General features: G+C 40.6%; 1 protein-coding gene across 4 annotated transcripts in view; it reads right to left on the bottom strand.

The window, feature by feature from the left end:
- LOC122880477 (complexin-2-like) overlaps positions 1-10,976 on the bottom strand; it is a 58,585-nt gene extending 47,609 nt beyond the window's left edge. Inside the window, exons 1-2 of one of the 4 annotated variants that reach the window (XM_044205646.1) lie at positions 10,546-10,976; positions 9,391-9,509 (exon numbers count right to left, since the gene is read on the bottom strand). In XM_044205646.1, coding sequence (XP_044061581.1) covers positions 9,391-9,421 — 31 coding nt within the window. In that variant the 5' untranslated portion in view covers positions 9,422-9,509; positions 10,546-10,976. Of the gene's footprint in view, positions 1-9,390; positions 9,510-9,710; positions 9,819-9,953; positions 10,165-10,545 lie in introns of those variants that run through there. The other 3 variants (XM_044205643.1, XM_044205642.1, XM_044205644.1) reach the window with 3 other exon arrangements.
- Between the last annotated feature and the right edge of the window lie 1,853 nt (positions 10,977-12,829).

The raw sequence follows: 12,829 nt of genomic DNA, 5'->3' as shown, positions 1-12,829 counted from the left end.
CAGTCCAATGCAGAGATACTTGAGAGCAAATTGAATACTTATTACCTCCATCTGAATTATTTGAATAATTTGAAAGTTGTATCTGTTTTTCAAAAGAAACAGCGATCAATTCCCCAAAAGATTCACCATTATTCTCTATAGTCTGCCTCCTGAACTGATTAAAACACAGTGCATATGATAACAGTACTCCTCACTTTCATAAAAATAACTAATGTGTGGAAGGTTTTAAAACTTGCCACATGGAGTTGTATTTGCTTCACACATAATAAACTCAAAGTCTTATTACTGTAAAGATGTGGTCCTCTTTTCAACTAATGCTTGGTAAAGTTTTAAAACACATTTTAGGAGCATATTTTGTTTGTTTAATGTCCTGAGCTGATTAAAAATTGTAAGAATTACCCACTTTGATATGTTGCCAGGCATACTGAAAGTCTGGTATTGTCTTATCAAAATGTTAATAATATAAAAATCTAACAAAATTAAACAAGTCTTCAACTCATAATCAAATATTTTAATGAAACTGGAGCCAAGTTTTGGTTCACAAAGGAACAATTTAAAATCTGTGTTTTTTTTTTTTTTTTCCAAGGTAAGGGTCTGCACCATGAATAATCAAAACCACTGTGCTGTGCAGCAGAGGTGTCTAAGAGGGCAGATATCATTACTGCACATCAATTTATCAGGATTACATTGCCTCGCTTCTTGGCTCATTTCTCTGAATTGGGTTAAAATAGGTTGATATCTGCCACAAAACATTATTCTTATATGCCAAGTCAGCTGAAAGCCACTTAAGTGTGAAGAAACTAATTTGAATTGCTCACAGAGACTACCCACCCATGCGCAAAGGTTTTATATGAAATCCAGCAGGAAGTATGTGTTATATAGAAATTACATGTCATGTTATCTAAGCTTGTGGTTAAATGGTCAACTCTTGTAAGGTGTGTTTGAAATGAATAGTGCACACAAAAGGCACTTGAGGAAACATTTTTTGTAATATTTGAAAACACTAATGATTCTGTTCTCTATGTACAGGGCTGAAGGGCATCAATAACATGCTGTAATATCACAGTCACGCTGATGGGACTGCTACTGCATAAAAATCCCATTTCACCTTCACATGGCCATGTTTCCATTGTTTAAATCAAAGCTTAACATAAAAAGAAAAAATATTACATTTTAACAATCAACTCTTTACTAGCTGTACAAGGGCTGTGTGTATGAATCTGTCCCACTGCTCTTTTAAAGACAGCAGGAGGACTGAGGCCATGCCTAGAGCTCATAAAGACAGGGTCCATATCAGCCTAACTAGCAGAGTGCAGAGCAAGATGGATAGAAGGGAGTGAGGAGGAGAGAAGAAAAGGAAAATGAAAAGGAAAAAGAGATAGGGAGGGAGGACATACAGAAGAGGGTATGTAAAAGCCATTGATTTACAGGTGTGGGTTTGTTTACATACCTTGAGGGAGGGGATTACATTATGTCGAAACTATCCATATCAGCATTTAGAAAAGTCAGATTTGAACACACAAAAGACATTCAGACACAAAAAATACAAATGGGTCTCTTCTTCTCTCTTTGAACAAGTAAACAAATAACAGCCCATATGCCCGCAGGGGTTTGTAAGGTCACACAAGAGTTATATATATTCATATAGCCATATATCCTCCAGGGTTCTTCAGCTAATCCTAATTAATCCTTTAGGATAATTATGTTTTATCTCCTTTGTGACCACACAACCAGAGCACAGGGAATTGCCTTGTACAGTATACTGCATGTCATGACACTTTACAATGAATGTTTTCATAACTGTCTCTTATAAGGACCACATTTGCATGCATGCATGACCTTTTACACCAACTTTGGTTTACCATATGCACTGTATGTGTGTATTTGTGTGACTAAATGTGTATACTACAACGACTGTGTAGTGAAAACAATGCATTTCCAGCATGTCGACTTTTCCGGGGCTAATAAACCTGTCGTGTTTTCAGTTTGAACACAATATAAGATTTTAGTTTATCTAATGAGTTTTGAAAATTACGGAGTGTTTTCATCTTCAGTATTTTCTTAGTCACTATGAGTTACATGGATAGAACAACAGTAATGTGTATAGGCTGGGTCTATTGTCAAGAGGATTATGTTGATAATGCCATTAGTAGTACAGAGAATTATTATCCTTTTGGTTATTTACAATCTGTACTTCCTAGATCAATAAAGACAAGGTCAAGGATTTTTATGGGTGGTTCCCAGTCTTTTTAGTCTGGCATACCCCACAGCCCTATCAGATTAAGTACCACTTTATTGACACCACATGTCATGTTCAAAATATATTAATTTGAATGGATTAAACTTGATATTGAATTGATTTCTTGACCGTACAAACACCCCAAGCATTTTAAATTCAAGCTCCATCTGTTTATTCCATAGTTATGTGTAATATTATCCCAAATCCAGATCAATTCCAAAATCTACTCAGTCCATTCTGTCTGTTCTCCAAATTTGATGGAAATCCATTCAAAGGGCAGCTGTGGCCTCAAGTTAGAGAAATGTCTTGTAACTGATACTGTAGGTTCAGTTCTCTGACCTTTATCACCACAGTTGAGGTGCCCTTGAGCAAAACACTCAACCTCCATCCGGTGATGCTGCTCATTGCCAACAGATCACTGAGAGATGCATTTGTGCTCAGTAAACCTACCCTGAATAAATAAAGGTTAAAACCACATGTCCTTGTCAGATGGAGTAACTGTGTACCCTAACCTTAACCTGTGCAGCGAAAGCAATTTGGCTCAAAATATGCACCCACAAATGCAGCAATACCTAACATGGCTCAAAATATTTAGTTTGAATTTAAAATAACATTCAAGATTCTTGACGTAAGCCGTAAGAAGTAAGTCACAAAGAGGAATTGAAATCTAAAAACAGCTGTGTGACTTTTCTTTTGTCCCTCAAATCCAGCGTGTATGTCTGTGTATGCATCCTGCCCAAATGCCCTGCAGCATAGCCACTATTATGTTATTTTCTGTTGACACACAGAAGTTTGTCTTAGCGAATGTTAGCATGTTTGTCGAGTAGATGAGTGTAAAAGGCTCAACTGCAGGCTGCTCTGTCTGAACCGTTGTGGTAAGGTTCCCCCAGAGCTCCCTCAACGTTCCCCTGCTGTGGTTTTCAACCGAGCGGGAGGTCTGTCGCATCCCACTGATTACGACTCCCTGTGTGTGTCTGCGTGTGTGCGTGCTTGGCTTTGTTTATCAGTATGTCAGTAGGTTTGAATTGGATGTTTTTGTCCTGGTGGTGTGTGTCAGTGTTCATGTGTTTGTGTGTTGTTTGCCAATTTTGTGTTTTTCTGTGTGTTTGTGTCAGCATCATCTCTCTCCGTCTTACTTGGGCACTCACAAACACGCACACACACACTTACATTTTATCATCTAATGCCAGCTAAAACCGACTGCTAAGGTCCACCCCAGTCTCTGTTGTCTGTTTGTCACACACTTTGCCGCTCTCTCCCTGTCTCTCTCTTGCCACACACAAGCAAACACTGAATCACACACACACGTCCCAGTTTCCCCTGTGGCTGCCTGATTGAGGTTTCCTTGCCTCGCCCTTTAGATTTACTGTAATCGTCAAAGGAGGGAGGGAGGAGGGAGGAGGGAGGAAAAAAAGGGAAGGAAATTTAAAATGTAAGGATGAAAGAGCAAAGAGGGGATAGAGAGAGTGATGGAGTAAATGTAGAGAGGGTTAGGGAGCTGTGCAGGGAGAGAGGGGAGTGACGAGGAACTGAGAGGCGGCAAAGGAGGGTGGAATAAAGGTAGGAAGAAACGTGACTGAGTAGATGAGGAAGGTTAGAAGGAGGAGGGGGTGTTCGAGGGAGAAAGCAGTCAAGAAAAGAATGATGAATGAAGAAATAAATAGAAGTAGGGGAGGAAAGAGGATAAGGAGAGAAAAGGCAAGGCTGCAGAAGACAGAAAACATCTCCCATTAAATGGAGATTACAGCTTGTGCCGGTCCAGAGTGCAGCGCGACTTTACAACCTCTGCCGTCAGCCGCTGATGATATAACACCCAGTTTTAAAGATCAATTTGTCACTTTTCATCTCTTCCTACACCTCATTCTCCTCCTCCTCTTCTGCAGAGGCCGAAGGCAGAGAGGAAGAAGGAGAAGGGAGGAGCTGGAGTTGCAGCTTCATCGAGGGAAACTGATGAGAAAGATGACTTCTATTTACAAGCATTTTTGATGATGTCATACACAATAAATCCTCCCCTCTCCCCCTGCATGGTTTCCCGTTCTTGAGATAAGAGCCCTGCATACAGACAAACACACACACATTGCTCTAACTGCCTGGCAGACCGAATCACTTCCTCATTTGTCCTTACTTTTCTCCCTCCATGTCACTGATACGCTATGGCCACCGGTTCTAAACTGTGGTTCAGGGACTCCGGCAGTCCTTAAAGTGTTTCTTTGGGGGTCCAAATCAAAACAAGGAAAGGCTCCATTTTACTTACTTTTTATTCACTACAAGTTAAAGGACCAGACAGGTGTTTGCATACTTTAAACCTTTATCTGCAAATCATATATTTGTGCTGACCATTTTATATGTCATAAACTTGACTCAATGAATGAAGATAATTCCATGAAGAATTGACTTTAAGTGTGATAATTTGATCATATTGTTTTATTGTTTCACAAAATTCTGCAGTATAAAGTAATTTGATTCCAAGCAAATTGTGATTAAAACAAAATGAGTTATTGCAGATTTTATCACATCTGAAGAGTTTTCTTTGATGAAGGCCTATATCCTGACCGTCCTCCCACAAAATACGACCATATAGGTCGTCTCTGCAAGCAGCTTATTACGACAATTATTTACGTTTATTGTTAGGCGGCGACCTCTAGTGGCCGTAGTAATTATGACGGGAGCAAAGTCAGTTGAGGTAGTATAAAGAGCGACAAAGTCCACACACAAACACAGGACTTTCACCCAGGAGAGCGCTGTTTGTGTCCCGTGTTAACCCAGTCAGCGTTGACTTATTTTAACTTAAGTAACATCTTGTGACTTATGTAACGTCACGTGATGTATTTAACTTACGTACGTAACATATTTAAACCCAAATCATGATCTTTTCCTGAACCTAACCGAGTAGTTTTGGTGCCTAAATCTAACCAAACTGCGACTGCTTTGTAAGTCAGGACGCAAGTTGCTAACAGGAAAATAAATTCACACTGTTTATTTTAGAGACATATTTGAACCGTTGACTGCTGTCTCTGTTGGCTAACCATGCCTGTTTGTCGAGCAGTTTATACTCCAGCAGAGCAGGTTAAAAAAAAGTGGATTGTGCAACACAGCTAATAGTCCATGAAAGCTTCCTCTGTTTTGAACTCTCCGGCTCTCCATTGTCTCTAAGGTGAGCACTGTCAAGATGATTTGCTGATGGCCAAAGGTGGCAAAGTACACCAAAGTTGAACTCAACGTGTTAGATTAGTACGGAAGTGCTTAGACCCTGCTAGCAAATCTGTTGACATGGCGATTCCATTGAAATACATGGATTTCACTGAAAAATGTTTTAACTGCTGGTTTAACCAGGTCTTAAGTTTGTTGAACATGATCACAGCTGGGTGTGGTCTGTTGTACTTTTGACAATACCAAGCTGTGCTGTACAGACTATGGAGGAAGCATGTAGTTAACACTAGTCAGCATGGAATATTATTTGTCTGGATGCAGTTACACTAAAATCCACATGATTAGCGGTGAACACATGCAAAACAATATCCCGGTACAGACTGTTAACACTCTCCTCTGATGAGCTTTCATCTTCTAGGAGTTCCTGACATGAAAAACTTTGGGAACTTCTGATCTATCACTTGCATTTAAAAGGCTGAAAGGGTCGTGGGTGACAGAGACGAGCACTTCCTTGGTGCCAAGCGAGGCAACCTTGCTTTTCACTGTATAAAACAGATAGAATACAAATCACAGCCTAGATGGGAGCAGATGGAGTGTGAGTTTCTCCTCAGAGCGCACAGAGAGAGAGAAGTGAGATAATAGCCCACAGCTAATCCACTGCACACTGAAAACTCATTACTCCTTAAGAAGAAAACAGAAAAAACTTGCTCCCCAAGACGGAAAGAAATACTCTGCTTAAGGTGAAGACCTTGGCACAAACTGCCTGGTTTTCCTCATGTGTGAAATTTCTTTTATGCACAGTTCAGCGGATTTGACTCGTCTTTGTTGACGAGGAGCTTTGTACGAGCCCGGCGGTGGGCACCCGCAGCTCCCCAGGACACCCACTAACACACCCACCAGCAGTGAACTACACACACATCTAAATACATGAACACACAGCTACTGTTCCTGACACAAACAAACACTAAACAGCCACAGCGGCCAGCAGCCTTAAAGCAACATACCAGTGTGTTTGCAAGTTTTAGCTGCTTAACTACAAATGGTTTATACATTTTTGCTGAACATTTCTGAATGTAGGCTATACAATTTTATACTTTTGGATGTATTTCCCCCATCGTTTCTGGTAACTATAGGTTTCCATTCATTTCTGTATGATATACAAATCTATTTTCAGACTCCTGCTATTGTTATGTAATCCATCACAGTGAATATTAAGTCTGCATAAAATTTTGTCAAAGTTATATTATGGCTTTGTCCTTTTAGTTAGCTAGTTAGTTTAGCTATATGAATCTAAATTGGTCCTAGAGAAGTGTGCATTTGTTAGATTTTACAATTTTAAAACAATCATTATACTGTAAAATATGAATTAGTAGTTTCAATCTAAATACATTCTTAATGTTTTCAAATCAATGCACTCATTCAGAAAGGTCTATTATCTGTTTACAAGTTGGGTAGGTTTACACTAGAAGTCCCATAGTAGACAACACTTTTCATAAAATAACACCAAAAACATTTTACAGAAAGAGTGTTTTTATGTCCGAATCAAAATGAATGAGAATGAGGTTGTTTTGTGTCTACATTTGGCTACAACAAAACCACACAAGGAAGATGGAGCTACACATTCAGCTGCTGTTTGATGAAGTGGATCCTGTTCCGCCTCATCCTTTAACATCGCTACCTGCTGCAATGTACAGATTTACCATCACCTCCAGAGACTGACTTGGCCAGAGGAAACAGTGACGACTTCATGTACATGCTACATTAAGTCATGTAATGGAGAACAGGTGGTCAAGCAGTGTGTGTGTATGTGTAGCTTGGCACCATGTGATGAGATGAAACTCCTCCCATCTCTTTCCTGCACCACCATTATTCCATCTATGATGACTTTATTTAACTGACCACAACTCAAAGCCATCTCCACACAATTGTTTTCTATTCAATTATCAGATGTTCCTTGGTAAAATGATCAGCGTTTGGTGCCTCAGTGCAAGTGCTAAATAGAAATTTCAGCTTTCACCAGTTCAAACTTTTGTCATATTAGGACTGTAGTTGAATTAGTATCTGTACTGTGCAATGACAATAAACTGAATCTGAATCTTAATACTTAATGGGTAATATTCTGTAAAGTGAAACTGGAAACGGAGTACATTTGAGTACATTTATTGGCCAAGTGACGATTGCTGGGAACATACTCAACAATACCGATCAACAGAGGAGAAATGGATTATGCTGCAGGGCTGGTTTGAGAAGTTTTTATGGTTGTTTTGACATATCTGCTATCCTCCGCAAAGGAATAAGCTACTATATTTCAGAGCCACTGTTCAAGCCTTCAGGCAGTGAATAATACTCAAATGGTCAGTCAAGTATTCCTTCAAGTTTAGGGAAAGATCCCCTTCATGGTTAAAAGAAACGAATGTTGTCTGTTGATAGGAGACAGGATGTGAACTGCTTTCTGAAGTTACATCATCCCATGTCTCCAATATTGCAACAGTTGCTACATCCTATTTTTTGCCAAGTTTTTTTTTACAGCTTTGTAGATTTCAACGGGTCCTACAGTGCGTAAACACAATTTCCTACAAAAGAAAAAAAAACGGTTTTGATTATTTCACCCGAGAGATTTCTGTCTGTGCTGGTTTTGGCTGTGCTCTTCTCACTTGCTTGAAGAAGGGCGGGGCTCATTTAGAAAAAGCTGCAGTCACGTAGGCCTACTTCCCTGCACCAATCAGGATTTAGCAACATTTGAATCAAAATGGGATGACAGATGTGTTTTGTTTTGTTTGTTGTTGTTTGATGCCACAGTCAATCAAATCTGATTAAACCACACCCACACAGTCCTAAGGATGCAGATTAGCTTTGTGACTGTTAAACTCTCAATACATAATACTTATATATTTTCCCCCAAAGACAAAAAACATTTCAAGTGAGTTATTTCAGATTAATTAATTAATTTACTAAAGAGTATGAGTAATGACAAAACCAGGATGGCATTTAACATAAATTAGGCTACTAGAACAAAGGTACTTACTTGAATGTAAACTTTAATTGTTGTTTATTTAGTCATGAATATTCATTGTTATAAGGAAATACTAATGTCAGTGCAGATACGTCAGAGTCTGATCATCGCCTAAAGACACCAACAACAGCAGACCAGGGCTGGATTTCCACTCAGCACAAACACTCGCTCTGAGGGCTCGCAACGGACAAATCACCAAGCAGCGTCTCTGCTCCATTTAGGTCCTTTCACCTTCCACTGCACTATCTGCATATTCATACGTGATAACAAGTTCATATTCCTTCAAAATTCATTACTCTGTTATGATAATTTCATGTCCGGGGAGTCGTTGCAGCACAAGCAATTAGAAAATCATTCACATGCGCGCATGCCGGAATGAAATTATTGAAGATTAGATTCTGCCTTGATTATCTTTTCCCCCCTTCAGGTGGAAAATGTGCACTCAGCATGTCGAGATAAGAGTCACTGCAGCGTCCAGTCAAGAGGCACTACCACAACCTGATTAATGGTAAGACTGAGCCACGGCAAAGACCTGCTTACACCTTTTGATAAGCAGGTGGCACTCACTGGAACATGAAATGTTTTTGGCCACAACGGTTCAGTCCACGTTACAAATCACCAGCATATTACAGTAAGTTGCACTCAGTGTGCCCCAGGGGCCAACTGCGCCATGTGTGCAGCGAAGCAGCAGATGCGGAGGGAAAACGTAAAAAAAAACACCAAAGCACATAGAGGGAAGGGAGACAAAAAAAGAAATAAAAGATTAATTGACTTCTTCCACAGCATCTGTCTCAGACTGAGGAGAATAACGATGTGTAAATTTGTGCATCAAGACGCGAAATTGGGAAGGCACTGAATATCAAAAAAGTCGGACAGAAGTTTGGAGAACAATAAAAGCTCGAGGAAAAGCAGAAACACCATCGGACTCACACACTCATATATCCAGTTTCACTCTGGGGTGCAACAGGGAAAAAAAGGTCGCTCTTACCTCCCAACGCTTGTTTCATAACGAAATTCATGTTGATGGCTTTTAATTCCCTGCCTTCCTTAAACGAGCGATGTTACATTCAATTGTTACGGAAAAGTAGAAGTCCTTTGTAGCCAGATCTGGAAAAGAAAATGACAAAAAAAAGTGCATGTTTTTGTCAGAAAACCGATAATCATAAACTTATATAATAAGTATATAATAATGCAAAAATTTATCAATAAGACAGCAAAAGCAATGACTGTATAACACACAGAATACAGGAAGACTGATCATGACTTAAAATGCCATTAAGTAGGATAAGGCGGTCACTATAAACTCACTTTAAACTACTACAGACACGCTCCCTATTAAATATTTAAAGAATATTATAGAAATATTAAACAATGAAATGACTACATTTAGCTCTAATCACAGCTTGCTCCGTGCCAGTCACATGTAGGCTTATGGCATCTGCGTGTTAGGCACGTTTCTTCAATGCGCCAATTGAAGGACACCAAGGTCAATGGTTCAAACACAACCTAAACACAACGGAAAAAAGAGAAAAACATCGCAAATCTACAGACCAAGTCACCAAATCAGCAGCTACGGCTCATCAGTCCTTTACAAATGTGGCGCTTTTTCAAGAATCCCGGACAGCTGAGTGTTTAGTGTCAGGCACTGACACTGACTGGAGTACGTGTCTCCACAATCAGTAGTGTGGCCGAGCTCTGCCCGCAACCAAGCGAGTTTTGAGAAAGTGCACGGTGCAAGTCCTCAGCTTGGCAGGACAGTCTGTTGTCATGCATGTGGACGCAGGACTAAACCACTGCTGTGTTTTTTTTTCCTGATCATGTGGTAAAACTTTCCATCCTCCATTTGAGGGACAATGGTCACAGCCGGGATGGCCGGTATCAAAAAAGCTGCTCGCACAGTGCGTTAATTAAGCAACAATGCAGACTGATGCATGCATGTTTACAGCTATATGCAGTGTGCAGTAAATATGTTCAAAATCGACCTCATTGTGCATTCGCGTGCAAAGAGACAGAGATGGTGTGTAAGCAGGAATACACATGCACTTCCTTGTTTGAGCAGAGCCTGGTTTCAGCACCACCGCGAGTGGATAGCTCCCCAAACCGTTGAATTGCACTGAAGCAGCCGCATCAAGCATAGCTTTACCTCCGTCCGGCGACTGGCTGAAATCCTCCTCACACACCAAACAAGGATGAGAGAGCAGAGCCTCAGCTGCAGCACCCTCAGGAACGAAGTTATTCTGCAGCAGGCAACAGCAGCGCAGGCTAATCTAACTGCTCGTCCCTTGCATCTCCGGCTCCCGGGGCTGGAAAAAGGACGTCCTTGGTGCTTCCTCCTGCCTGCCGCTTCGTCTTCCTGCACACACACACACACTCACTTACACACAGACGCGTAGAGAGAAAGACGAGGAGTAGAGGGGGGTGGTGGTTTGCGGAGGGTGAAGCTGCTGCCGTTCACACCGTGATGGGAATCACATGGAGGGATGGAGAGAGAAACGTCCCACTAACGTCCTCCTGACCGGTAGAAAGAGATCAATTATTCAGTCCTGACGCTGGCTGTCTGCTCCGTCCTACAGCCCGCCCCCCTTCTCTGCAACGGACTCGACTTTCACTTAAAACGGTAGTGCAGAATATAACGGGAATTTGGTCTGGGGTAAATGTGTTGTTGCTGGATGTCTCTTTGTTTGCCCGCACTGTCTTGTTAATGTGACACACATTCGGTTTGCATCCAGCAGATACGATGTGAAAAATCACAAAATGTCTCTATGGGGTTCCTCTCATGTTGCTATAGGGAATTCCAGAGTGTGCTCATTCCTATACCATACTTGACTTGTTACATTATAATATTCTCCTAGACATCAAGACATATCAGTGGTGTGCACAGACTCTGTAAGGGGCAGGGGCAAAATTAAGAGGCAACTCCTCCTGGTTAGGTTCATTTTTGTCCAAGGTCACATCAGAGAGTCAGCTGGGATGCTCAGGTAACCTTCTGATGTGACCTGTGGGGCAAAAATGAAGCACAGAAGTGTCTTGTTATGGCCTGACAGCCCCTGAGCATGCCACTGGGGCTAAGGCTATATGCAGACATTTCCAGATGAAACACACTGCAAAAAGCAAATCCAAGCTTGTAACCCTCTCTTGCTTTCACTTGGACTTCATAAAAAAAGGGACACATTCACAGGCTTGCGGCACTTCAGACCCAACAGTCTGCACGTAGGCTTTTACCAAATTACGATCTTTTAATTCAATTTATTTATATAGTGCCAATTCATAACTGAAGTTATCTCATTGTACTTTTCCTATAGAGCAGGTCTAGACCGAGCTCTTTATGGGTTGGGTTGAGAGAGGGGGAGACAGTGACACCGAACATGGTGCAGTATTAAACTTTATCCTGATAGATGATGTGTTCTGCAAATTTATGCAAAGCTGTGACACAAAAATTTCACATCTTACAACCTTTGAGCTGTATCTCATTTCACGTCCCATTCAGCATTCACTGATGTTCTTTGGTTTCCATGATTTGTATGTAAAATTGTGCCAACTTGAGGCCCCTCGCTTTTCAGCTGTACAGCAGGGACTTGACATTTTTCCTGGAATTAGGCTGCATGTAGAGAATTTTAATCCCCACTCTCATTTTATCTCACCTGTTCACTTCATTTGAACGGCCACAGGTAATTAGGCTTCCTCAGTTTCCCCATCAAGGTATTTTCCCCAAATACTGTTGCTCAGACAGTGATAAAGTTAAGTCAGTTCAAAAATATTTTGTTATGTGTGCAACTGCACATACATGAAGCTTGAGTTTAGCAGCTAACCTGACTTCACAGAAATCCCTGTTATCATACAATGCTTTTCTTCAGTTTAAAGCAGCACAGGGCAAGATTTCTTGTGGCTTGGTCATGGAAATTGTTGCACATGTAGAGAAAGTTATCAAATAATTCAAGTCATAAATGTATTTAATTCTTCACTTGAGTTGTTAGGAGGTGAACAGAAACTTAAGAGCAAATTATAAAACTATAAAAAATATTGCCCCATCCAGAGAAGAGCTGGATTCAGCAATACTAAATATTTTCCTTCCTTCTTCTCGTCCCTTTGGTTTCTTTTGACATAAAGCATCAAAGACTAGCTGGGCGGATTAGCATTACCACACTGTGCATGTCTTGCTGATGTCACCTTACAGGATTTCTGGAAGTCCTTAAACTTCAAAGTGACCTCTCCTTTTGATTTTGCACAAACTTGCTGAGTGCAGCTTTCGTACACATGCCATGCACTCTCTTTATGTCTGGTTCTTTTTTCTTTATCTAGCAACTTTGTATAATTGTTTAGAGAATGCAAAGCTTTGAATATTAGCATTGACATTCCTTCATTCCACTTGCAGTTTATTTTAAATGCAGTAAGAGAGAATATGTAAAATTGAGTTCATGATATCTTAA

The sequence above is a fragment of the Siniperca chuatsi genome, linkage group LG8 (genome assembly GCF_020085105.1).
Source record: "Siniperca chuatsi isolate FFG_IHB_CAS linkage group LG8, ASM2008510v1, whole genome shotgun sequence".
Lineage (NCBI taxonomy): Eukaryota > Metazoa > Chordata > Actinopteri > Centrarchiformes > Sinipercidae > Siniperca > Siniperca chuatsi.
Note: the sequence above shows the minus strand (reverse complement) of the source record. Positions and strands in the feature narration are given on the sequence as shown.